Genomic DNA, 27950 nt, shown 5'->3' with positions numbered 1-27950 from the left:
CGCAGAAAAGGACAGAACTGTTTATACACCTTGTCACAGATCCTAGTGAGTGCCCCTTCCCGGCCACCTAGTAGGACTGCTGTGAGAAGAATCCAGGCCTCTGCACTCTGGATTCCCTGAAGTGTTTCATGCTTCTGGAGCCTGAATGGAGTCCAGCCACTGCCTCAATCTTCGGGTCCCTAGATCTGGGCCCTGAGATAGTGTCTATCTGGCAACTCTGCTCCCTCCTCAAGTATTGGAACTCCAGTTGCCCACTCCTGCTGGGCACAGTGCTGGCCCTTCAGACTTCCCAATACTCAAATACACTCCTCTCCCAGAACTCCACCAAAAAGGTGCGAAGCTTCTGATTTACAGTTTAATTCCCTCAGAGGGCGTGTGCACATGCACACTTTGTTCAGCCTGTAAACTTTACACTGTTTATATTTAATCATGTAAAGGACAAGGGAGTTCAGATAAAAACACAATGTCCATCACTAGCTCACCTCTTCCCTGAAGAGTCGTTGGTGGGGGGGGAAGGGGGGAAATCATCTGTGTTCTGGCAGGCAGGGTCCTCCATCCCCATGCCTGCTCTGCTCCTGCAGCACATCCCTCCTCTTATGGTTCAAAATGGCTCTTTTCCAGTTTCCCCCGGAGAGTCCCTTTGTAGTCTCCAGCTTCTTTTGTTCTGCCGTTCAATAGTTGTTCATTTCTCCGAAACTCCCTTTGCTACAGACAACAGGAAGGAAGTGTCTTCTCCCAGGCAGAGCAAAAACTATTGTTCCCAGGATGTTTTACTTTAAGTGCTGATCATTCACCATTGTCTCTGGCCTGGCACTTTTGCTAACTCATGGTGGATGCGCGCGCACGCACGCACGCACCTTTCCATGACATAGTAATTTCATGATCCAGTTTCTTATGAAAATTCAGAAATGGTACAGACAGAACCCCCAATTCATCACAAGCACAGCCTATAAGAATGTTGTAGAGCAAGCCCACCTCTGAATTGACTGCCCAGATCCTCCAATTGGGGAAGCCAGTCTGGAAGAGCACTTAGGTGGAAAGGAGAGAGAGACAGACACACTTCACACAGGACCTTCTTTCTGACAGAAATAGTGAAGACTGATAAATTCCTCACATACAGAAGCTCCAGAGGATGGAATTACAATACAGGGGCAATACAAGCTGTGATGAGAAGGGATTCGATGTTCAGGCATGTAGACAGTTAGGTATGTCATGACTGTGCAAACTGCATAATGGCTTGCTTGCTCAGTGCTGACATGGCAGATGTCACAAGACATCTAAACAGTCTTTTGGTTGGAACCTATGGTTGTTGTCTATGTTGGTAAATAAGGCATAGGGAAATATAGAATAGGTTCTGGAAGATAAGCCTTCTACCTGGAATTTTTAAGTCCAGGACATCGGAGGTTGCTTTCTCCAAAATGATCAGCCAGGCAGAGGAAACTTCAGAATTTCAATGCCTGGCTGAGAAGATGGTGCAGAAAGGCAGATAAATTGATTAGACACTGAGACCTGGCCTACACTGTCGATGCAAGATACACTAGTGTATCTCATGTTGACGTACTTACGTCTACACAGCATGGTGTCTTCACGATGCTACGTCAATGGGAGAGTGTCTTCCATTGACACTGCCTTCTGGGGAGGTGGACTAATTCAGCTGATAGGAGAGCGCTCTCCCATTGACCAAGTGGGTCTACACAGATCCACACAATTGATGCCACTGCATCGATGCCTGCTGCTGCAGCAGTGTAAACATACCCGGGGAACATTTTGGCAAAGCAGAGACTATATCGAGGGGCTGAGTTCTACCATAATCAAAATGGAACCAGACTGCTGGCAGATGAAATAAATAAAATGTTGGGGAGTGTTTTAGGGGAAAGCTGGTAGGAGCTGAGGAGCCCATAAGTTAGACAGATATATGTTAAAGATTGTTAATAAACAATGTGTGTGTGTCCAGTAAAGGGTAGGATGCAAATTACAACTGAATTAGAACAGGAAGAAGTTATTAAGAATATTCAAAGATTCAAATTCTACATCTATAGGGATAACAAGAATATCCAGAGTTTTAAGTAATGATAAGTTGTGTGAACGCAATATTGAACCTTATGCGTCAGGATTTTAAGCCACGATCAGAATGAGACCTAATGTGGGTGATCTATTACTTCACATCTGCCTGCTGTGGAATTCTCACACCTTCCTTTGAAGCACTGAATACTGGACTGGCTGGATCCAGTCTGGTAATTCGTATGTTATAATTATGTATTCACCAAGTTTAAACTGTATAAACTAAAACCTGCTGTGGGTTATGACATAAAAACCACCACACATCTCAGCAAGGTTTTTAATGGCTATAAATTCCTGTTTTTCCATCTTCTACTTAAAAGCAAAAGTCTGAATGAATTTTCTTTAAATATATATATATATTTTTTTTAAATTCACTTCTGGCTGAGAAATTTAGGCCTAAAACAGATTCTCTGGGAGAGTTGTTATCCCACTGACCTTAGGAGCTGAGAAGGAACATGCCATTCCAACCATAATGCTTTGCTCTGTCTAAACCACATATTTAAAAAGTCCCATGTATCCTTCCAGTCTCATCATATTTCCTTTTTTCAAGCTATCCCCTGGGCATGCATGCACTGTCCCCTTGACATGGTCTGCCATGCTTCCCATCCTTCTTTCAAGTCCTCAGTCACGCTTCTTTTAAAAGGCCTATAAAACCTAGCCCTTCCTAACAATGAAATGTTAACCAAAAAAAGTAGAAACTCCAGAACTAGGCAAAAAATTGCAGAACTAGCAGGATATATGCGGATATTCACTATTCATTCTCTTTTTTGCTTTATATTGCATCCCTTCCCCCAATCTTTATCTGTACATTGTAAATTTCTTGTGGCAGGAATCTTGTTTGCTTACTTATTTGCAAAATGCTTAACACATTATTGGTGCTACATAGATAATTTAATAATATCACTATAATAATCTTTAATCTGAAATTATTGAAATTCAGTTTAAACAATTTATCCCAATTTTAAGGAGTCCAGGGTGATTTATTTAAAAAAAAAAAAGTGTTATTTATAGGTGACTTTGTTCTGATCTACCTTCATAGATTTAAAGGATTATTTGCTTTAAGTTTACTTATAAAGCAGATTTTCAATTATCTAGATTGAAAAACACATTAAGAACTCTTTCAGTGACAAATACGGGATTTTTCAGCACCTGCATCATGTAAATCTCACCTTAGAATTTCACAGTTAAGTGCAATAATGGAAGAAAACTGCTGTTACCCGTTTCATTTCTTACTATCTTTGCTGAAGAGGGATGTGAGCTATAGCAATAGAAGTGACTCTTTTTTTTTTTAAGCATACTGTAGAATCCAGTATCGTGGCCTGTGAATCTCCCAAGTGATTTGAGTGCCTCAAGCAACATGGAAAACTGCTAAAATGCAATTGCCAGTTTCCTTTAGGATAGATAATTGCTGTGACCTGGGCTGTGGTGACAAGCTGTACAATATGGCTAACCTCTTGTAATGAAGGAGGCATGGATTTGGTTTTGTACCCTACTCTGTGGTGGCCCATATTCTGCTGTCAGTTTCAGTTACTCGTAAATCCAAAACAATGCTATTGATTTCAGTGGAATTATTCTGGATTTACATGGGGGTAATTGAGCAGAATTTGGCCAGCTGTGCTTAAGGAACACACAACTGGCCCTGTGCATTTTGCATGCTAACCAGCAATGAAAGGAACAACCAGAAATCTTTGATGCAGCACTTGGGCACATAGAATGTCTGCTGAAGTTGTGTGTAGGGTATTCAAACAAACACTACATGGAAAGACCTATTGATTAGAAAATAATTGCTATCACTTGGGATCACTGAATGTAGGAGCTGCATTCTTTCAACCAAATATCAGAGAAATATAGCTGTTGGTAGACTAAATGCATTGTGTCTGTCTTCATACAATATCATTCCTTAACATAATTTTGTAGGTTTCTGTGAATTTGCTGGGCAGCTATGGCCAAAGAGAACATTGGCAACTGTTTAGGGAGTATTTTCAGAATCTGATTTATCAGTTTGTAAAGTGTACTTATTCTAAAGACCAAAAAAGTGCTGAAAATAGTTTTCAAAAACTTCAGTTATGCCTGGTATGTTTTTGGGAAGAGATGCTTGTACTCCATTTTCAAGAGTGATGGGGTTATTAAAGCCACCTGTATGCCACCTGTATGACAAAAAATTTGTTTTGTGATCTTGAATATCAAAAACATTCAAACTTTAAAATTGAAAATCGCATTGAATATTAAATATCTATAAAGAGCACAGACGACATGATAAATAATTGTTCCCAGCTTTGTATTTTGGCTTTGTATTTTGGGATAGTGTTTTATAAATAAAGCATTTATTATTAAAAAGATTTCTGCTGTTTTATGAAAATGAAACTTGTCCCCTTAAACTTATCATTGCCTTAGTACCTGATCTTGAGCACCCTGCATAATAGAGAGTCAATGGGAGTTGGAAGAACTGAGTACCTTGATCACACTAGGTAGTTTAAAAAGGTCAGGCTCTGAATGTTTTGACATATTGCTCAAAACTGGAGATGAGGCTAGATAAAGAGCAGTCTTCTTAGACAAAAGCCTTGTCTAACCTAGTAGCTTTTCCTGCCATGTATGGTATGGAATCCTGGGGTATATTGACTGTGTCAGAAAGCAGTTGCAATATGCATCTGTAGAAATTTCCATTGCTTTTGAGACTCAGTTTATATTAATAAAAATGTGCAACTGAAGCACTAAGAAAAATTACTTCACTTATTTGAGTGGGTTCATACTTGGGCAGTTATAGATCACAGCTATTTTTAGTGCTTTTCCAGTTAAAAGTACCAGAAAAGGGAAGTCCAGATTGATTATTAGGCTATTAAGTTTTAGAATGGATTTTGCTTGTGTGCATTTTGCATTCCTATCTGTTAATGAACTATGCCAACTATTTCTGTGATTTTATGGTTGAATCGGATCGTCTGTTAGTGTAAATTGGCATAGATTATCATCTGCATTGGAGCTGAGGATCATCCCATTCTTTTTCTGCCTGTATCTTCTGTACATATGCCATGGCAAAGGCCTCTAGTAGGAATAAATTTGATTAGCAAAGAAATTTTGGATTCTCCATCTTTGTGAACAATATTTTAGTTGGAAGTCAGTCTATATTGTGGATCTGATTTATGATGTGGAAACTGCTTTGAAACAATCAAATTTGCATGCTCACTTGATTTTTTTGGAAGAATAAAATTATATGTATTTGCAGATATTTGCTGTTAACTGTGTCTAAATATTATATTCTCAAGATCTTTGAATTCATTCATTCATTCATTCATTCAACTTCCCAATTGTCAGATGCATATTGGAATCTGCCAAAATTAAGCAATTTCTTTATAAACAATAAAGACTCAGTGGGTGAGAGCATGTCTCCCCCTAGTGGCTGGCCTCAATTATAATGTTCTGCTGCTATCAGTGATAGCCATGGTTAATACTCCATGCATCCATATAACTGCATGAATGCACCACTGAAGATTATATGCATTTGCAATCCCCTTACTGCAGAAGGAATACAATACCTGTAAATCTCACTTCGTTTAGTTGTCTTAGCTTCATACTGAAAGAAATACTGGATTTGTGTTAGTTGGTGAACTATAAGTGGGAATCCTGCCTATGGCTCCCCTGCCTCACACCTCTTTCCCAGCCAGATTGTTTCAATCTTCAAATTAACACCGTACCTCACGATTAGTGTTAAATATTTTAGTAAAAAGCCTATTAGTTCAGCAGGGTGGGAAATGGTTTTCTTGTTCTGTGAAAATATTTGAAATTTTGAAACAATTTTCCATGCCAAATCATGCTGAAAAGTCAATCTCAAAATGTTTTAAGTGACAGACTGAGGAAATAATGAGAATTCTGGTCAGTCAAAATGTCCTGTTTTGATAGTTAAAATCCAACATTTTGAAATTTGATTTGTTTTTGTTTCAAAGTTTGAGCTAAATAATAAATGTAATTTTGGACTGGAAGCTGGGATTTTAGTTCAAAATTTCAAAGAAGTTTTGACAGTGTCAAAATTTTTCAATTATTTGCGGTATTGTAGCTGTGTTGGATTCAGGTTATTATCTTTTAGTGGCTGAAAAAGAGCTGAACAAAAGAGCGAAAGCTTGTTTCTTTCTCACCAACAGAAGTTGGTTCAGACAATCTTTCGAGCTTATATTCAGCTTTTCTTCAGCCAATGAAATGTATTACCCTGGCCACCTTATCTAAAATTTTTCAAGTCAAGTAATTCATGAAAACCAACCCTTTCCTGTGAACAGTTTCAGTTTTGATGAACTGTTTTTATGGATTTTATGTTTGATTCAGATCCTTGACATTTTTCAAACAGGAAAATGGTTTACTAAGAAATTCACAACCAGCTCCACCTATCAGATCTGGGGGCCTATTGTACAAACATATATGAAGAAACAGTTCTTGCCCCAAAGAGCTTAAAATATAAGAAATACTGATTAGATAAATAATTACTAGTTTCTCTGGACTAGGTTGCATGATGTAAAATGGAAACTGTCCCCTACCTATTGTTGGAATGTTTGGCGTTAAAAATCTGCAACATGTCCTTTTGGTCTTTCAGAAAGTTCTGGGTCTGTCATTATACAAGAAGAAAAAAAAGTGTCTTTTTTTTTTTTTTTTTTTAAAAGACTAAGTATATAGAAATCAAGAACCACCATAAATCTTCATTCCTTTCTTATTTTGAGAAGTTTTTCTGAGGGATGAACAGTCTTCATTTCCTGGGTAACACTGCTAGATTTACTGAGCAACATGTGGCTAAAACTAGGATGAAAGCAGGGGAGACTTGAACATCTTACATCACTAGAATTAGGAAGCCAATTTTTGAATCGGAGATTCTCTAGCATTAGGGATTTGGTTACTTCAGTCATTGTTCTGTTTTTTATGAAGGGGGTTAACTGTAATAAAAGAAGATGATTGACTGGTACTGTTTGGTTTGTCATGTCTATTTAGCATTCTTTTGAAAACAATGTTTATGTCATCTGATACAGTTCTCTCAAGAACTCGGAAGAAATTGCAGCAAAGGAGGAGATCTGCAATATAATGGACTTTTTTCCTCTTATTTGTACTTAGAGGTATTTTCCCCTTTATTTGGCATAATTTCTTTTTAGGGTGAAAGTTAAATCACCGTATTTTCTTCCAAAATTTCTCACGTTTGTGACCCAGTAAAACATGCAGCGTATCACTGCTGTTTTTACTAAGGCTTGGGTGCCTTTTACAGGTGATTACCCTTAAAAATGAAATGAAGCATCTGATAACAGCAGAAACGATTCTGATTGCTGTATATCCCCACATCACAAGCATTATTCCTAGTCTATAGTGGGACTAAAAGTTCAGACCATAAATCATCTAAAGAAAAATGCGTATGAAGTGTTGACATTTCTATGCTGCTTGCTGCCTTTTGGAACCCCTCGTTGAAGTCACAGTGTGGCAAGATTTAGGTTAATAATTGCTTGAGTGAGTATAAAAAGAAAATGATTATTCAAGGTACAGATAGTCTATATGTTAATCACTCTTCACACACAAGCCTAATATAACCTCGGTTTTATTTCTAGTCCATTTTGCTTTGTAGTGTTGTTGTAGCAGTGTTGGTCCAATGATATTACAAAGTGGGTGAGGTAATAGCTTTTACTGGACCAACTTTTGTTAGTGAAAGACAAACTTTTGAGCCCACATAGCTCTTTAAACTCAAAAACTTGAGTCTCACCAACAGAAGTTGGTCCAGTAAAAGCTATTACCTCACCATCTGATCTTTTTGCTTGTCAGCTGTTTTGCTCTTTCATTCCTGCTGTGTGCACACCTCACAGTAATGAGGCCTCAAGAGGAATCAGCATGAATCAGGGCTTTCTGGGATTGATCATGTGCTCAACATCCTTCTGCAGGATGCAGACTGGAAGCATTTTAATCCCCAGTGTTATAATGCTTTCCCTTTCTTCTTCTACTTCCTGTTTTCCTCCCTTTGTCATACTGTTCACTTACTTCCCCTTTGCATCTCTCTCCCCTCACATGCAACCAGGCCTCTCAATCTGCTGCTCCATCATGCTATACTGCATCCGCCTCCTCTGTGCTACCCACTGTGAAGGCAGAAGTACTGCAGCACTTCCTCTTCCTGACTGTCGGGTTCATCATCAAACACCAGCCCATCAGCCAGATAGGCTCATGGATCATGTGTATTTCAGAAGTCAACAGTCCCTGCACCCTCCTCACAAAGTCTAATTGATGGTTATTTCCGATGCACTTTGATTTCTTTTATAAAAATGTGCCACTAGCAAGCCTGCAAAACATTTCTTAATTTCCAGATGCCCAGCATATTAGTACCTCTTTCCCCTTGCCTTAATATAGGTAGTTTATTTAATAAATTATGTTTCCTCTGAGTAAAGAATTCCATCTTAATTTGTTTTGTGCCTAGCAATCTCTCCTTTGTTCTTGTATTTAACAGTGGTTCAAATAGCCCTTGAACATTCATCCTGTCCTCTTAAGGAGGTGGTTTTTTTTTTTTTTTTTTTAAATACCTTAGTAAAGTCCTCACATTTTCCAGAGAACACCAATTTACAGAAACAGTACACACTGATCTTAATGCACGTTGACGTTTCAAGTTCCTGTATGGATTTCTGTCTAGTGTCCACCATACTGTGTCTTGCCCTGCTCACAAGCATAAAGCTCTCCTTTATTTTAAATCCTTAATACCATCACAATGTTCTTTATAACAAGAGCCTTCCTGTTTGGGGCCTAATTCACTGGAATAATTGAGGGCTGTTTCTGATTACAGGATCAGACTGGAGACAGGGAGTGTCACCAAAAAAAAAAAAACAAACAAAAAACAAAACGGTGTGTGTGAGATTATTTTGCAGTGTGCCTCTATATTTACTCCTGTCTGCAATTTAAGGCATAATACCTCCTTCCACTGTTGCTTGGGTACAACAGGCAGTCACCTCTCTCACCAGTATGTCACTACTTCTAAGAGCCATAGTTTGGACTTAGGTTTGCTGACAATGAATTTAGCAGCAGAAAACTTCCACTTGCTTTCCTTCATTATGACAAGAAACGCAATTAACTGATGTTGAGTTTTGCATGCTATAATTTTGTGCATTTCACACTGTTAATTTTTTTAATGGGTCCTGTTGACTAGGAAATGGGATCAATAAGTTGACAGTTACGAAGACATTCTAGCTTTTCTCCATAGTTTAACCTACTATAAAATGTAGCCGTCAGATGGGTTCAGGAGAGTCATTTTCACAAGAAAATCTTTGGTTGCTAAGCTACCATAAAGCAACTGAGAGAGAAGGAGGGAGCCCCAGAGAGACAGGAGCTCTTTCTGTAAAGCTGGTCCAGACACTGATGTCAAGTCTGCTGGGAATTCTGTAGAACTAGAACAGCTGACCAGAAACAGTCTTAAGAACAGCAGGTAAGGCTGTTGGGGTACAAGGAGCTCCTGGCCTTTTTTAATTCTTAAAAGTACAGCAGTATTAATTTCTTCAGTGCTGACTATGTGTTCAGCAATCTCCAGTGCTTTTCAGGCTGTAGTAGAATTTAACAGACATGTAGAACTAAAATTTTAGGTATGATAATACTGCATCCTCAAGGTTCCCAATGCATTTTACAGACTTAAATGAATTTATGTAATATATATAGGGATCCATTCTTCTGCTACTGAAATGCAGCCACCTTTGGCATGAAATGCAACAGCTGTTTAGTAATGCATACCACCACTCAGGTGGTTAGAAAAGTAAAAAGAATGCCTCTCCTCTCCTTTCCCCTCCCCTCCCCTCATTGAAACTGCAGGGAGAATTTCAGCAGTCAGAACGTTGTTGGTGTAAGGGAATTTTGGCCATGACACTGGGTTTAAGTCAGTGGTGTAGCAGTAAAATTAAAAAAAAAAAAAAAAAAAGTGGCTAAACTAACCTATGCTAAACTCCATCTCCCTCCAATGAGAATTCAGTTTATTAAAACCTACATTACTGCTTTGATCCTCAATCTTTAATTATCACAATCAGGCAGAAGGCAGACTTTGGTTTTATGTCCCATCTTAAAGGCATCAATTTCTATATGAATAATGCAGTGCATTATATTGTCCTCAATAGAGAATTAGCAAGGGTATCTTCATGCATACACAAAACAGGTTTTGAAAAGTACACAGACTAAAATATACGTGTATGCACTGATCTTTTAGGAGTATGAACATGGAACAGATCCAGCTGTTTCCTCCTCTATTACATGCAGTGAATTTTTAAAGTTTGTTTTGGCATTGACAGGTGAAAGGCAAGAGATGTGAAACAAAGATTTGGAGTAAATTGTACAGATTCAAGATTCTTTGAACTGTAGCTTGACCTGTTACAATGTGATATTACTTGCTATAGATCAGTATCTTGTGTGGGAAGAGATCTGTCATTAGGTGATGTGTATTGAAATCCCACATGTAGTTTTGTTTCTCAAGCATGCAATGAGGGTAGTCATCAATGACAACTCTGAAATATATATTGTTGACAGCCTTCAAGGAGCTGAGCTTATGTCTGGCTGTACAAAAAAGTTTCTTCTGACAAGTTTAGTTTTCTTTTGTGGGTGGAGAGCGAGCTAGCACAGGCAAGTTGTATTGGGTTAGAATGGAGACAAATAATAGTCTTATTACAATGTTTTGGGGAAAATCTGCATTTGAGTAGCTAGTGAACATAACCAGTCATCATTTCAATTATTCATCTCATCTCCAAGCCCCTAGTTTTAAGGCAAGTAGTATGTTAATAAAAAACAGCACAGCTCTCCATCTCCATTTTTAAATGGAGAATGTAAATACAGTAGTTTCAAAAAATGAAATGCTTGATTGTCAGCATGGCCTCAACTGATCCTCCATTTGTGCATCTGTGTTTTGTGGGCACAGATGAAGACAGGTGCACAATATTTGTCCCTACTAATTGCAGATCCCAAAACAGAGGCTAGTGTTTGAAAATATGATCCTTTATATATAATTTAGGTTACTTAATCATAAAGCAATTACACTGAACTAAATGAAACAATTGTCAAGTTTAATAATAAAGCTCTGCCTTCTCATCCATGAAAGCAAATGAGGTATCTTCCTATCCACCTACCCCAATGTGCAACACAGGCATGATAAGGTTAGAGTTATCGGTAAAATGTCAATAAATGTTGATTTTACCATTCAAACCAATGAAAAAATATTTCCATCAGTAATTAGAAATTTACAGCTGGGCAGAGAAACAAAAAATGCTGCTTAAGCACTTAAATCAAAACTAAGGCTATTTTGTATATTTTGAAATGTGTTGTCAATGTTAAAACAAATTGTCAATGTGTTCTAACAGTATAAAGCTAACTTTTTGAATCTCATAATTAACTGTCATTATTATCTAACTCCCCCATATTCTTGTCCCTGCTGTAATTTCCTGCAGCTATAAAAATTTAACTATGAAAATAAAAAGCTAAAAGACCCCCATCAATATTATTGATCAAAATTATACAAAAAATATTCTGCCAAGCTTAAATATATGCTAATCTTTCAACTTCTTGCATCCAGGCAGATTCCTGGAGTGCTACTGAAATCAGTCAGGGCCAAAATGTAAGCAAGATGGGTAAGAGACAAAACTGGCAGTTGAATTTTCTTGTGTTTTAAGCCAGATCACGACAGAAATATATTGAAACTTTTTAAAATCTGTACTATTTTCCTCTTAACTATTGGAAATAAAGTTCTGTAGGCAGGTAGGCACAGACATGCTCTACTGAGTAGAATGCTTGTAAAGAGTGATACACATTGTATACTATAGATGTATCAATTTGTAGGGTGGTTTCCATATTGTTCTTAATAGACCTTTCCTTCATATATGATAAATAAATACCAATGTCTGTAAATATATATTAAGTGTATGAGTCTGTCCTTTGTTCCGCTAATCTCTTAATGGAATCTCGGTAGAAAAATTGATACCAGATTCTGCCCTTTAATTTCACAGATTACTCTGTGCAGATCCTGTTGGAAAGGTTAACCAATCTGCATTTCTGCCAGACTGGTTGGTATTTAATCCTCAAGCTCATAGATAGGTTACTACTTACACATACTTTCCCTGCAGTGTTTTGTCATGAGGTCTTGAAAGATTTACCTACTTGTATCACTGGTTATAATATGGACTGGCATATTTCCTTGGTACTACATCATCAGAAACCCAGCCATGTTTGTTACAATTCTTAACGAGGAAAGTCCATCTCAAAAAAAGGTCTGTTTAAGGTACACTCCTAGTTTTCTAGTTCTGTATGTACAGTATATATGCAAAGTAAACAAAATCTACAACTCACAATATAGTAAAACCTAATTTACATTTGTCTAATTGATGCACCAGATGATTCTCATAAAAATCCTGGGCCTAATCTTGCAATGTGATGAGTGCTTTTTGTGAGGTGTGTGCGCGCACGCTCGCTCATTTGACTTTAATAGATTATGGATGCCTTCAACTCCTCTTAGCATTGGATTCTTTGTGTGTCTGTTTAATTGTTTATTCAATATTCTTACTGCTCTGCACCTAATACTTTTCATGCTGTAATGGTGAAACTTAAAATATCCTATGAATAGTCACAAGCCCTTTTCATTGCTTATGGAGTAGTGGAGAAGCTCTGTCTTCTATAATTGACAAAGATTGGCTTCCTCACACTCCTGCATTTGTGCTTTATAATGGACTGAAGCCAACATGGCTTCATTTTATGAATTTCTATTAGGGCTGTCAATTAATCACAGTTAATGCATGTGATTAATGCAAAACAAATTAGCTAGATTAAAAAAATAGTCACAATTAATCACACTTTAAAAAAAAAAAAAAAAAAGATGTAATGAAGTGAAGTGAAAAATGCTACAAGTCCATTCAGTCCTACTTCTTGTTTAGCCAGTCACTAAGACAAACAAGTTTGTTTACATTTTTACCAGAGATAATGCTGCCTGCTTCTTTATTTTCACATCACCTGAATGTAAAGACAGCTGTTTGCATGGCATGGTGGTAGCTGGCATTGCAACATATTTACTGCCAGTTATGCTAAACATTTGTATGCCCCTTCATGCTTCGACTTGTAGGCTCTAAAATTTTACATGGTTTTGTTTGAGTGCAGTTTTGTAAAAAATAATTCTACATTTATAAGTTGCACTTTCACAGTAGAGAGATTGCACTACAGAACTTGTATGAGGAATTGAAAAAAGACAATTTTTTGTTCATCTTCTTTATAGTGCAAATATTTGTAATCAAAATATAAAATGATCACTGTACACTTTCTATTTGTGTTGTAAATGAAATCAATATCTGAAAAGGTAGAAAAATCCAAAAATACTTCAATTTAAATTGGTATTCTATTGATCAATCAATCAATCGCAGCTCTTTTTAAAATCTTGCAATTAGCGGGGGCGGGGGGGCGGGGAGGGGTTAAAACCGTTTGACAGTCCTAATTTGTGTGTGTGCTAATGTCATCAGTGATATCATCAGGAGCATGCACAGCTCTAGGAATGGTATTAATTGTTGCTATAGAGGTAGCCCCATACCCTACACACCAGTGGCTCTCAACCTTTCCACACTACTGTACCCCTTTCAGGAGTCTGATTTGTCTTGTGTATCCCAAGTGTCACCACACCTAAACTACTTGCTTATAAAATCAGACATAAAAATACAAAGTGTCTCAGCACACTATTACTGAGAATTTGCTTATTTTCACCATATTTAAAATAAATCAATTGGAATATAAATATTGCACTTGCATTTCAGTGTATAGTATGTAGAGCAGTATAAAGAAGTCATTGTCTGTATGAAATTTTAGTTTGTACTAACTTCACTATTGCTTTTTATGTAGTCTGTTGTAAAACTAGGCAAATATGTAGATAAGTTGATGTAGTACCTGCAGGGGTACATATAGCCTGGCTGAGAACCATTGTCCTACAATCAAGCAAAACTCCCCTTTACTTGATTTTATATTTTTGTGAGTCCTACAAAATGATGGGCGCTATTTGTTAATTTCAGATGATGGGAACACTGACTATAGATGTTTGGAACGAAGGTCATTTTCAGTGATATGTCATGTACAGAGTTAATGTGACAATTGTAACTTAAGCTAGTAGAAAAAGTGTTTCTTTAAAACATACCAACCAACCAACCAACCCTCTCCATTGTCTTTCTGTGGAGAAGAGAAGTATTCAGTGTCATGCTTCTGCCATTTTTCTAATAAGAGACATAAGTTCCTTGGGCTTTTCTGATGCTATAATGGCTTTTGGACATTTTTATACCATTAAATTTTAAGGTTTAAGATATGGGGCAAGTAGTTAATATTTTTATAAAGAACTGACTTAATGAAAACTAATGCCTGAAGTTGTGTCCTAGTGTGTGGTCATGGGTTAGCTTGGACTGTGGAAAAATATGGAGGGGAGGCTCGCTTTTGCTTAAATGGTGACTAAGTATTATGAATATTAAGCTACTAGAATGGCAACCAGACAGTGACGAGGAAAATCACCACTCATGATAAGGCAGCACACTGAATGGCTGGATTCTTATATCGAAATAGATTCATTTGCTCCTGGCTAAAATTAATGTTCTTGAAATTTCTCATCAATAAATTTCAATAAAAGTTATGTTGTAAAACAGACTTGTCAGAAACATATTTTAGGTTTCATACACAATAGGTAGTTGGATGCTCAAAAATGTAAGTGTGCATACAAGAAATGCAAATCTCTAAAAGCTCTATTGGTGAGTTGACAGTTGTGCATGCACATGGGTTATGTAAAGCCCCCCTTTGTGCATGTTGCTGTATTGTTAAATGGTTGTGAGTTGTAAGAAAGGGCAGGCATGCCTACAATAGGGATTTTTGCACTGGAATAGTTATGCTGGTACAGCTCCCCAATGTAGATGTGATGCATTGGTGCAAAGTGAGCTAGCACTGGTGCAATTTACCTCATATTGATGTAACTACACTGGTGCAAAAAATCCCTAAAGTTCTAAACAGCTTAAATTTAAGGAATTCTTAAATATATACATGGGGAAGGGATGGAAGGTTGAAATGACAATATTTTACTCCCTCTAGATTTGTGTGTATTCATCTCTGTATTTAGCCTCTAATACCTGGAGGGTGTCCAGGGTATATTTTATTACTAATAAAAACAAGTGAGGGGCAAGAAAGAAACAAACATGAATGAGGGAATTTAAGTGCAGCCCTGCTTCTCTAATCTGTGTATTTTATAATCTGCTAAAAATATTGGCAAGCTTTCCCACTTTATAAATAAAATTAGTAATATGAAACCAATAGCCTCTGCTATTAAATTTCTGAGTCATGGGTTACATGAAAATGTAACATTAGGAAGTGTGATGCTGTCTGGAATATGAGTGACTGTTTATAATATTGATATCAATACTGCAAAACTGCAATAATTTGTATGAGATGTGCCATTGGTACCATTGGAAAGGTTATAATTTTCTAAGTAGAATAATATTGTTTCTTTATGTATCATTTTTGTATTGCAAGTTATGGATATGTGAGGTATCTAAAACCTTGCACTGTGCTACTGGGTGACACTCCCAACAGATTAGCCTCAGCACTGGCCGGCCTGATTAAGGGCCAGTCAAAGGCCATCAACTACACAATGAGCCTAGGGAAAGAAACCAGGGGCTATGCTTAAGAATCATCTGGACATGTAGGAACATGCCTGTGGTCAAGGGGATTGCAAGTACTTTTCCATGCCATGTGCTGTGGCAGCTCTAACTGACACTCATAGTGAGCCTGATTCAAACGCCATTGAAGTCAATGGAGTCTTTCCTCTGACTTAATTTGGATCAGGCACAATATGAATGTTTTGATGTGTTTTTTTTTCTGGGTCTTATATTTTCTGTGCAAGCAAGCAAGCAAGCACACTGAGTAACTGCTTCATGCATATCCTACATCCTCTGGTCCTGAAACCCTTTTTCATTATCTGCTTTTTTATTTAACTTCATTAACTTCATAAAGTTATTGATGTTACAGGAAATCAACAGCCTGTAGATATAATGAAACTATAAAATTAGCTAAGCTTTTACTAGTTTTAACTTTCATTTTGCTTGAGCTTATTTTTATTACTTTGATTGGTTTGAGAGGCCTTTCATTTGAATTCATCCACTACTTTTGTAATATCTTCTCTAGGTATCAAAACCCAACCTTCATCCTCTAGGGTTTGAAACAAGTTACCTCAATGGCACCCATATCAACTCTCCCCAAAATATCAACTGATCTGAACAGCTTTAAGATATACCTAAAATGAAATCTCAAAATATAACAACAATTATGCTAACAGTGAGGGTTACTGTCACATACCACAGAGACTAGTTCGGTATGCAAACTATATTGTTTCTTTATCTGGGCCTCACATACTGTAATTTCTTGGTCTTTGATATTTAAAGAATGCAGTTCTCTCCCTATTTTATATATGAGCATTCTTCAATAAAGTGGAAATAGGATCTTTAAGGCTTTGACTGAGACTCTAATATTGGTTTAACTTAGTTGGTTTGATTTGTTCATTTGTGGGGAAGATACAAATGTCCCATTGTATTAAACCAAAACTATGACAGCAGTCTGTATTTATGCAATCTAATGTATGCTATATAAGATGGAATGCTGGGGTGTGGAGAGATCAGTAGTTTGAAATGGAAACCAAGATCAATTTTATATCAGTAATTATATTAATATATATGGAGTAGAGGAAAAAAGCATAAATAATATAGTGTATGGGCTAAAGTCAACATCTGATGGAGAAATAAAAGCCTAAATGACAGGGGAGAAAGAGGTAGAAAAATTGCAAGATTTAAGGGTCAGATCTCACAGTTTCATAAAAAGCATGCACGCACACACATGCACACATGCGGTAATTCTCTCACCTACACATTCCAGTGGAACGAGTAACTGATTTGAAAACATTGAGTTTCAAAATAGTTATATTTCTCTCCCAAATTTTACCTAAGATATATAAAATTCTAAGAGACTAATGCACCTGGGTGAACAGTCAATTTTAGTTCAAAACCAAATGGATAGATGGGGTTGCAGGCAATAAGTAAGAGCACACTTTAGCCCACTATTTCCTTCCTCCCTGGAGGTGCCTTCTAAATCCAGGAAAGAGTTGATGATTTCTCTTTATTTTTTCCCCCCCCTCACACTCTCATAGCCCTGCCTCATGACGTACATTCTGGCCAAATAAGATAATGTAATTCCTTATTCTGTTAGAAGTGACCCTGCTGAACAATGCAGTGTACTCCCTTCTCTAAGTGAGTTAGCTCTGCTGGCCTGGAAAACAAGATACCAGGACCAGAAACTGAACCCCAGTGTTTTTTTGGGACAGCGTAGAACCACTCCTAACCTACATCCCATCTACAGATGCCTCCCTTCCTCTACTGCCTCTCCGTAAACACATCCTTCCACTTACACCTGTTTATGAGAGCTAACCCCTGAAGCCAGCACCCCCACCCATCCAGATATGCATTTCACAGAAATGAACATGCAGTGAATCTGTCCTTGGAGTAGATAGGTACTCTTGTGTCCCACCTACTCCAACACTAAGCTGGCCAAAGTCAGATAGCATTTCTTGTTTTAGTTTTAGGTGTGGTTGCTTTGCATGTTATTCATTAGTCTTACTTCTCCTAGGAGAGTCATTTAGTTTCCTTTTTAAACCATATGTTTGGTGGTAGTGTATTTTGTAAGCATGCAGCCTTTCACATATAGCTCTTATAAAGGGAATTAGACCATATTGCCATGTCGTATTCTTAAAAATGACAGCTGTTACTTTGTTTAAACTGAATAGACTTTTCTGACACATGTAGGATGGTTTGTAAATATGGGAGAGCTTTCCTTGTTTTTGTACTCTTTCTGCAGAATAGTTTGTGTTAATCTACTGAATATTTTGAGTTTTATGCTGTCTGCTAAAGATTCTGCAAACACATTTACCTCTGATTTTAAAAGGAACACAGTCTGCTTAAAAATCTTATCATGAGAACTGTCCTTATCTACATTACAAACAACACCTTCCAGCAGTTCCCAAATTTTGGTGGTTTACATACCACCTTCATATTGTGTTGAAGTGAATTGATGAAACATCAGTTTGGGAACTCTTGCTTCATTAAAATTGAAAGAATAGTGTTTGTGGCTTTTTGTTTTGTTCTTGAACTTCTCTTGGCTTCAACAATGAAAGACTAAACGATTACATTTTCAGTTTACCTTGTGCTAGTTCAATACTGCAATGTTTGGACAGTAAGTTAAGAATTAGAATTTTAAGCTTGAAAAGAACAAAGTAAGAGAAAACATTGAAAGGGCAGTTCTGATTTCCCAGTTGCATCAGATGGAGATTATTCAATCGGAGAGATTCAGGGTAAAATTTTCAGAAGTTCCTAATTGACTCAGGAGCTAAGTCAGTAGGACTTCGGACTCTAAGTGCCTTAGATACTTTTGAAAGTTAAAAAGGAAGGGTTCATCAAGTTATTTTCAACTTTGATCTTTATGCCATTTTGGTGAGTGATGCTGAGTCTTTAACTTCCTTTCCATCTCTTTATTTTGTTTTCCACTATGAAGTCATATTTATTCACAAGGCCATTACACAGCTATACCATGGAGGTCTCAGGCTTGAACTGGAGACTTTCTGGTTTTTAAAAGTACCCATGTAAAACTGGAAAACTTCTAAGATCATTAACACGTCCCTCACCATGGTTTCAGTCCCCTGGGAGGTGAAATCAAAGCAAAAATAAAAAATGTAGCCAAAAAAGATACAGGTCTTGACTCTAGACCAAATTGGCTCCCTACAAACATGGAAAACATTAGAGCGTTGAACAGCTTTGTGCAGTATGTAGCTGCTGGAAAGGTGTCTGCCTTCAACATTAACTAGCCAGCATGTATCTTATAAGCATAAGGATTACCTGATAATGGGCTACATGGCACATTCTTCACAAGGATGTGGCCTATCAATGTACTTTTGTTAAACCCATATTTCGTTAGGATGTTGCATTGAACACACTGTGAACCATGCAACAAACAGTGATAATGCAAGAGATCAAATTCACACCACTGAATTATCAAGTCCTACCGAAAGAAAAGTAGCTCATCCCTAGAGCAGCGTTTCTCAATTGGTGTTCTGGGGTTCCGCAAGATGAATTTCAGGGTTCCGCGAAAAATTGAAACTGCACTGCCAAAAACAGCCGATACTGTGCTGCACCACCGAAAAGGGGAAGATGTCCCAGATTTTTCAGTGGAGGGTATCGCATGGCCCCGCAGAAGTTAAAAAGGGTTTAGTGGCCAAATTTAATTGAGAAACACTGCCCTAGAGGATTGCTGCTGTTATGGCTGAATGAAGCTAATGCTTCACAGTGGCACAGTTGCCAGTTGTGGATGGATGAATAGCAAGAGAAAGAGGACTAAAGAATTTGGCCTACTATGTTTAAAATCTGTCTGGAAGAGTCCTTTGAGAGGAAGCGGTTTGTTTTGTGATAACACAGTAAGCATTAAGATCTGCTATGTATGTATGTGCAGGACTGTACTTCATAAGATTTGTAGACTTTAAAAAAAAGTGTTACAGTAGTTGGTCAATTTTTTAATGAGAGCTGTTACGACACCATAGTATATGAGATGGTGCAGTCTGTCCCTGTACTCACAGGATTATCTGGAAAGCAATGGTGTGGGACAGTAATTCTGGGTAAATGTTGATGTTTTAGTGGTAGCCACTGCATTTACCCTTCACATAAAAATACAAGTGTTCATGTTAAGTCCTGGCTGAAAAATTATAGTGAGCTTGCCAAAAGTTTGTATTATAATGGTATCCCATGTGTGAGATGCTTGCTCAGTCCAGCATGAGGGTGGAGAACATCCAATGCTACTCTGACGGCTCCTACAGCCACTTTGAAAGAGGTGATGGCACACTTCCCAGAAGGAGCCACATGTCTAGATCTTCATGACTGGAAAAATGATTTATTATTTGTATCACCATAGCACCCAGGGGCCATACTCACCTCATTGTGCTAGGTGATGTACAAATGCAGAAGAAGCTGGTTTCTATCCCAAGAGGCTTACAGCCTAATGGTAAGACAGGAGACGGATATAGATGGAGTACAAGTAAACAAGGAGACAGTATTGTTCCTCATAATAGGCAGTGGTCTCTGTACACTAGCACCCTACCTTGTCAAGGGTTTTGTTAGCATCACAACTAAGGAAAGTTGAAGAGGGATTTGAATAATGGATAACAGTTATGGAGGTTTATGGGGAACACTGCCCAATAACAAGGGGCAGCATGAGAGAAAGCACTAAAGTGTTAAATTTTGAGATGAATAAGTGGGCAGTGGAGGCTAGCATCATGGGTCAATCGCAGGTGAGCATTGACAGCTCAATAGTGAATGAGAGAATCTGTAGCATGCGGATTGACTGTAAAGGGTCTTAAGTGGCTTGTAGTCACACTTTTATGTTTGATTCAATAGAAGAGGTAGCTAGTGGAGGCAAGGAGAGGGGTGACACGGTCAGGTGACAGGCTAGGGGAAAAAAGATCTTAGCAGCAACATTCTGAATGGATATGAGTAAGGAAAGATTGCATTTGTCAAGCCCAGAGATTATGATGTTGCAGTAATCGAGACAAGAGTGTTAGCTTTGTGAATAGATCGGAAAGGCTGCACCTTAGATGTTACATGGAAAGAATGAGTAAGATCTAGATATAAACTGGATGGGAGGACCACATTGAAGATGATCCCCAGGTACACTCCTCAGCGACAGGCAGGATGATGCTGTTGTCCAGAGTGATTGAGAAAGAAGGTATCAGGGAGGGCTTGGACAGGAAGATTAGGAGCTGTGTTTTAGCTATGTGTAGCAGGAGCTGGTGGCTAGATATCCACAAGGAAGTGTCAGAGAGACAGGCCCAGGTTTTAGTTTGGGCAGGAGGAGACAGGCCCGGAGCAGAGAGGTAGATCTGAGTGTCAGCATAAAGACTGCTGTTTAATTTGTGTTTGCAGATGACATTACCTAGAGATAAGTGCACAACAATAGTGTCACCTTGAAGGGGGATAAAGTAAGGGGCCTCAGATGCATATCCAAACCAAGTGATCTGACAATCTTCTAAAATCTTGACCCCATACTTATAAAAGAGACTAGACTTATGGGCTCAGATCACTCAATTACAACCCAGGAATTCACTGTGCTATTCTACACATGGGTGTAAAAATGGCCTTTGCGGTCTCTGGCTGGTTCCCTGGCATAGTTTAGAACAGCTTATAGATCTCCGTGGCCCTTTGGCAGCCATAGACCAGTGAAGCAGAGTAGTTATGGCTACAGTGCCATGACCATACCACTTACATCCTCCCTGCTGCCAGTGTATAACTTACTATGCCAGCTCTATATAATGGAAGAATGTCATGCACCAAGGGAATCTAGTCATGTCTAGCTATGCCTACTTTAAGACCAGAATATGCCAACATTGCAGCTGTACTTTAGGATCTGGTCCATATTCATAATGCTGTACCACTGTGATAACATTAGTGATATCGGGAACTGAAGAGTTATAAAGAGATCCAAGCATGATCTAAAGGCATAAACATTTACAGGTCATCTGTAATATCTTAGAGAAACTACTGGTTAATCAAAATAAGTTAGTCTTGATTTTCAGATATGAACAAGGGGTTTTTTTTTTTTTAATCTTACATAACTATCTTAAAATCATGCAACTTTAAATGTGAAACCTACCTGCACAGAAATTTGTATACCTTTTTAGAAAAGTTAAAGTACAGTAGCATCCTACTTTTGGAGTATGTGGTTGTTTGAAAAATAATGCCTAATTTCTGAATAAGAACAGAGTCATGTACAACATTGTGAGTGCATCTTGTTTTATTGTAGATTGATATTGATATAACAAGTACTGTGTATGACTTACAGGTTTTAAATGCACAGAGAGCTGGATACAAGGCAGCTATAGTTCACAATATTGATTCTGATGACCTAATTAGCATGGGATCCAATGACAGTAAGTACAGGTATCACTTCTCTCCCATTTGAAAGTCATTCTTCCCACTATAGTATATAGTATTAACTTCAGTTTACTATAATCAGGAGCTTTCCCCCCCTTGTTTTAATGTATTTAAGATGTTAGAAGCTGGTGTGTGTGCCTGCCTATATATGTATGGTATTTGTAGCATTATGGTGTTTGTGTTCTGTCTGTTCTCCTTGTTAAAAATTTGGTTCAGCTTTTCCATGGAAGGCAAGTGGTTAAATTTATTAGCAAGAGGAGTGTGATTGGTTCAATAAATAGCTGGAATGAGCTCAATTCTCTTTTGTTATTACTGAAGAAAACTATAGCAAAAAAAATAGTTACTGCTGCTTCATGAGAAGATGATCCCAAAAATTGTAATCTTGGGGTGGGGAAAGTCTTTTTCCATGCTCAGGGTTCTGTGCACAGCTGACTGTTCACCTAAATAACCCCCATCAGATAATTACACATATACATACCTTCAGTTTTTCCCTTGGAAAAAGTAATAACAGTGTACACTAGGTCTGATTCTAGTGCTTGCTGTTTTGATATGATATGTTCAATATGTAGTAAGTTGAGAACATCTCTGCAAGGTGACTAAAATGTCAGCTGCTTCTTGTGATATGTATTTCAGTGGTTCATGAGAAAGCATTCATGTAATTTACTGTTGAGGATTTAAGAGGTTCTTTATCTCTGAAGTTGCACACTACCACATAATCCCACAGTTGCCAAGGAAGTATTCAGTTTTTATTATTGCATATTTTGGATAGATATACTGATTCTTGTCATTAGTGCTGTTAACTTTCTATGATATTTTGATTTTTTTCCTTCACTTTTCTTCAGCTGATTGAGTACTGAAGAACATAACTGAACAAACTATTTCAGGATAAAGACATCTTTCAGTGATCTGAGAAATTAATTTCAACAGACAAAACACTAAATTGTGGGAAAGCTGTATGAAGTGTTCAGTGAAACCAAGCATGTGATGCTTGCTTGGCTTCAGATTTAGCTAGAAACTCAAAATGCAAGCCAGGTTTGTAACAAACCTTTTAAAAAGTTTCAAATCACCATAGACCATTATATTTTTTGCATTGCAGTCAGAAAAGTATGATTCCATATAGTTTCTTTGGGAAATTTGAATACTTTGATGTCAGCCAAATTTCACTGAAACTTTAAATTCATTTGATCTTGAAACTTGGGGAAAAAACCTCACAGGTGCAAACCCACATGAACTGGAACCAAGTAAGATGTTCCCAGGGCTCCCTGGGAACCAAACCCAGCCGGTTCACACAGCTCTAGTTAGTACATAAAATCAAACCTGCCTTGTTGCTGCCCTACATTTTGCACCTCTCTTTTAATAAGTGCCTTTATAGATTTGCTTGAGTGGCAGCCTGTAGTTGTAGTTATGGCACAGGTCTGGGAGTCCCCTCTGACACTTCAGGCCTGAAGCGTCAAACTGAGCATCCAAAATTAAGGTCTAAATTTTCAAAAGCAGACTAACTCTCTACACCTCTGTGTCCCCATCTATCAAGTAGGGACTAGTATTTTCCTTTCTCAGAAGGTGGGGAAAAAAAAGTCACTATTGACTTAAGCAGTTACCATTCCATTGAATTCAGTGGAATTGAACCCACTTGGTGAGTTTGTCCTGTGTGTGTGTAAAGACACTTTGAGATGAAGGGCTATAAAGAAGCACAAAATACAGCTATATTATTATACAGATCTCGAGTTAGAAATAGTTCTTTAGAGCTCTACCATTTCAGATTCAGTAGTGAAACACCTCTAAGAATGTAAGAATATTATGTAGTTAAAACCTTCCTGTGAAAATCCTTTCCATTTCAAAGCTTACAATATAATATTAACTAAAGACTGATATTTATAGATTTGCTGAAATAAGATGACGCACTGTTGAGAGGAACTAGTGTAAGTTAGTAGAACATCTATATTTTTCGCCTTCATTTTTTTTTTTTTTTAAAATACTAATGAGGTTTTCTCCACTCGAGGTCAAGAGAAATGTTACAAGTTCGTGTGGTTGCATTCTGTGATGGAGGAAAATTTTTGCTTTCATTCAGTCTGATTTCTTGTGAGATACGAGTAGTGAGGTTGGGCTTGCTCATTCCCTCCTTTCTACTTTTGGATTTTTGCTAGCCTAAAGTCATCTACACTGCTTTCATTTATATGAAAATGTGGATGAACATATACTAACTAAGGATCTGGCCTTATAAGTCAGAATAGCTCTGTGAAGTTAATGATGTTATGCCAATTTATACTAGCTGGGGATCAGGCCATAATTAATAATGCTTTGGTTAAACTAATTTATTTCCTTTTTACCAAAGGATTTCTTATAACCTTTTATATTTTTTGCACAGACAGTAAAATTCTAAGATATCCTGTACTTTTAGTAGTGCTATCATTTTGTAGATGGGCACTTTAGCTAACAGAGTATGTTAAATTAATAGCACGTTGTACACTAAGTCTATCTTAGAAGATGGCTCTTTATAAGACAATCAGTATGTGGAGACATGTCTAAGACATCACGAGCCAGTCTTAACTAATGGTGTGTCCCTAGAATCTGAGTTCTGTATGTCAGTACTAGTCTCTTTTGTTCTTTTTATGAACAGTTGAAGTTTTAAAGAAAATTGATATTCCATCTGTCTTTATTGGTGAGACATCAGCTAATTCCCTAAAAGATGAATTCACTTATGAAAAGGGGTAAGTAATAATTTACCTTTTTATTTATGTAAAATATGAAGTAACATCATTCCTTGGATTAAGTTATCACCTTTGTTTAACCTTTACTGAATAATCAAGAAAAAATTCTGGATGAAATCCTGGCCAAACTAAAGTTAAATGGATATTTGCCGTTGACTTCACTGGGGCAAGGATTTCACCTTCTGTACTTTAAACATTGACTTTAAGAAGCTTGATCCCTATGTGATTTTGTGGTTAAGTATTTTTTAAATAAACGACTGGCGGAGCAGCCAGTCTAAGAATCGGAAATTACTAAGTAAATGAACAGTCGTTAGAACTTTCAGTAGCTTTCAACAATGTGTCCCTAAAGTAATTGTGACTGGCTACAGCAAAAATTTAGTTGCTCTTAAGTTTTTTTTAGTTCTCTTGAAAAATGCTTACTGAATACTATTTATTGCGCCTGTCAGCTTGACTGGTACTTTGGCAAGCTTCTTGAGATTCATAAGATATTTGTGGCCTTTTTCACATTCTTAAAGGATATTTATTGTACATTAGAAGTTACTTTAGAGAAAACGTCATCTAAATTTCACATTCAGCATGTTCACTCAAAACTAAACTCATGCATTTATCAAACTTTATTGTTTTTACTATCACTAAAATCACGGATAAAGTTGTACACATTTATGAATTTATGATAATAATCATTTATGCATACTGATTGTAGGCTGGTTTTCCCACTTTATTTCACCCCTCTTTTGGTCTGTCAACTGAAAGACTTACAGCTTATAGTCCATTGTTAAACGGTGTTTAGAAGACAGTCAAGGCCAGTTTGTACTGATTTATTTATGTTTACTGCTTCTCTCTCAGAAACAGAAGACCTGATTCAGTGTTCACTGAAGTCACTGGAAAAAATTCCACGGACTTCAGTGAGCTTTTAGTCAGGCCATTGGTGCATTACATAATTTATATAATACAATAGCAATAATATATTAGAGCCCCCAACCATACCTTTAGGTTATACAAAACCAAACGGATACCAGCCCTAACCATATTTCAGTATTCGCCTAATATAATCATATATAATGGTCATTAAAATGTACCAGTCCAAGCCCAAAGTCCCACTCTTTACTATGATGATTGAAAATGAAAAAAGCTACATACCCATCAAATAGTAGTATTTGCGCTGAGCAAGCAAAATTTTCAAGGCTGTCCTAAGAGAAATAGGCCTGAACTGAATTTTAGTCAGTCAGTTAGACAGTTGCTACACAAACACAAGTTAAACCAAAATCCTGGTTTCACAGCAGCAGCAGGTCTTGCTGACATGAGAGACTCAACTTTGTAAGGACCCAACCTCAGGACGCTACTTGATAGACTGTGGAAGAGCAGGTGACACATTGGGTGTGTAGGATAGAATTCTAACGACAATAGTCTAGCTAAGCCCTTCCAGTTATTGTAGCTACATTAGTAATGAACTCAGAGGAATCTGTTCCACTCTCCAGGATACAGGGAGAGGCATCACAGAAGTAGGCAGTGAGAAGGAAAGGACTAATGGAATGGCAACATAAGTGAAGGTATTCCTTTTCCAGTTCTTGGAGGCCTAGAAGGCTGTAACTCACAAAAATGAAGCAGCATGAAAGCAATTCTTTGTGTTAAATGTACAGACTATGGGGATTACTCTTCAGTTTCAGTCCTGTTACAGTCTGATTGAATGGCACATGAACCATGCTGCTAAATATTTCATGTCAGAGATTGTTTTATGGCTGTATGTTATTTCAAGGAATTTATGGTAAGGAAAACTAGTGTTTGTAGTCACTGAATATTGATGGAATATATGAAATCATGCTGAAATATAGGGTTCCTCTTATCATGTGTGTCTTTGCAGGTATACTACAGAAAGATTTAATAGCTATGCAGCATGAATATAGCTGTAAATGAGCACATGCAAAGCTTGCCTCCAAAATTTGAGCTAGGTTTGGCCAGATTGTTACTGAGATTTGAAAACCTTTCAGCAACCGCAGGGCAAGTTTTCAGTTGCTTGAGAGTCAGTATAGTCCAGTGACTGGTATAGGAGAGTGAGTTGCAGGTGATCTGTTTCTTTGTTATACAGCTTAAGTCAGTCATTTAAACATGATTGAACTTTGGAAAGCAACTAAATTCAGTTGGGACTCCAGGTTTGTTGTCCCTAAATTATTTCTATAATCAAGCATGCTGTGTTTACATCTGAAAATATTTTTCCTACTTGCCATTTCTGCAAACTCAGCATGGGATATGGAAGTCAGGCTGAGTTCTTTCCTGCTTATCACCAGTACTAAAGACTTTGTGAGCCAAATTCTGCCATCAGTTTTAGCTGTGCACTCTCATGGTCTTCAGTAAGGTAACATAATTGTAAACAGCAACAAAATATGGCCCAGGATAGAAAACAGTTATATTGATGATCATAAAGGATCCAACAAAAGGGAAACCAAAACACAAACAAACTATGTCTCTCCCCACCAGCCTTTAAGTTAAAGTTGACAGGAAAGGAGCAATCTTAAAATTCAGAAGGCCTTTACCTCAAGGAGTCAGAGTTCCCAGTCTTAGAAGTAGCAGAGCTTCTGGTTCTAGTCAGTCTTGTCCTATAAAGCCTAAGAGAGTCTATATGACATCTAGTCTTCTCTTTCCTGCTCAGCTTTCTTTTCCTGTTTAAATAGCCCAGCCCCAGGGTGGGGCTGAGGGCCTCCTTAATTACATGCAGGCTATTTTGGTTGCAGGCTCCAGCCTATCACTCAAAAGGGTAGTACACTCCTTGACAATGATACACAAAAAGGAATAGAAGAACCTAGCTCATGCTGTCTTAGCTGTGTTGGCTTGGCTAAGCTAACATGAGTACAAACTTATTTTTGTCCAAAAAAAAACATACGAGTCTGATACGCTCAAGGACCAGCTCTATTGAGTAAAAAGTTGACATTTTTAAATAGTCACTTTTCTCAGATCAAAGTGCACTGTTACCCCTGTCTGTGTCTCATTTTTCCTAGCTGGAAACTAGGGAGCACAGTGACTCCCTTTACGAAGTACTTTGAGATCTACAGATTAAAACATTGTCTAAGTGTTATTGTTTATATCGCGGAAGTGCCTAGAGTTTCAATCAAGATTAGAATCCCGCTGTATTGGGTGCACATGCAATGCACATACAGAGCAGCCCCTGCCCTGCAGTATTACAATAACCTGCTGTGTGACCTTTGGC

At 37.7% G+C, this 27950-nt stretch overlaps 1 protein-coding gene and 1 long non-coding RNA gene across 3 annotated transcripts in view; one reads left to right on the top strand and one right to left on the bottom strand.

The window, feature by feature from the left end:
• RNF13 (ring finger protein 13) overlaps positions 1 to 27950 on the top strand; it is a 105400-nt gene that overhangs the window by 39899 nt on the left and 37551 nt on the right. For both annotated transcript variants that reach the window (XM_067553265.1, XM_067553351.1), the window contains 2 exons: positions 21949 to 22036; positions 24658 to 24748. In XM_067553265.1, the coding sequence (XP_067409366.1) occupies positions 21949 to 22036; positions 24658 to 24748 (179 nt within the window). The remainder of the gene's footprint in view (positions 1 to 21948; positions 22037 to 24657; positions 24749 to 27950) is intronic.
• LOC137156626 (uncharacterized) lies at positions 390 to 27376 on the bottom strand. The gene is made up of 3 exons (XR_010920845.1): positions 27280 to 27376; positions 25889 to 25938; positions 390 to 705 (listed from the first exon to the last, which is right to left on the bottom strand). It is a non-coding gene; the product is annotated as an uncharacterized lncRNA (long non-coding RNA).

Source organism: Emydura macquarii, unplaced genomic scaffold, assembly GCF_026122565.2.
Source record: "Emydura macquarii macquarii isolate MOO-44397 ecotype Brisbane River unplaced genomic scaffold, CSIRO-AGI_Emac_v2 contig_18, whole genome shotgun sequence".
In the NCBI taxonomy this organism is placed as follows: Eukaryota; Metazoa; Chordata; order Testudines; family Chelidae; genus Emydura; species Emydura macquarii.
This window is presented reverse-complemented; position numbering and strand designations above follow the sequence as displayed.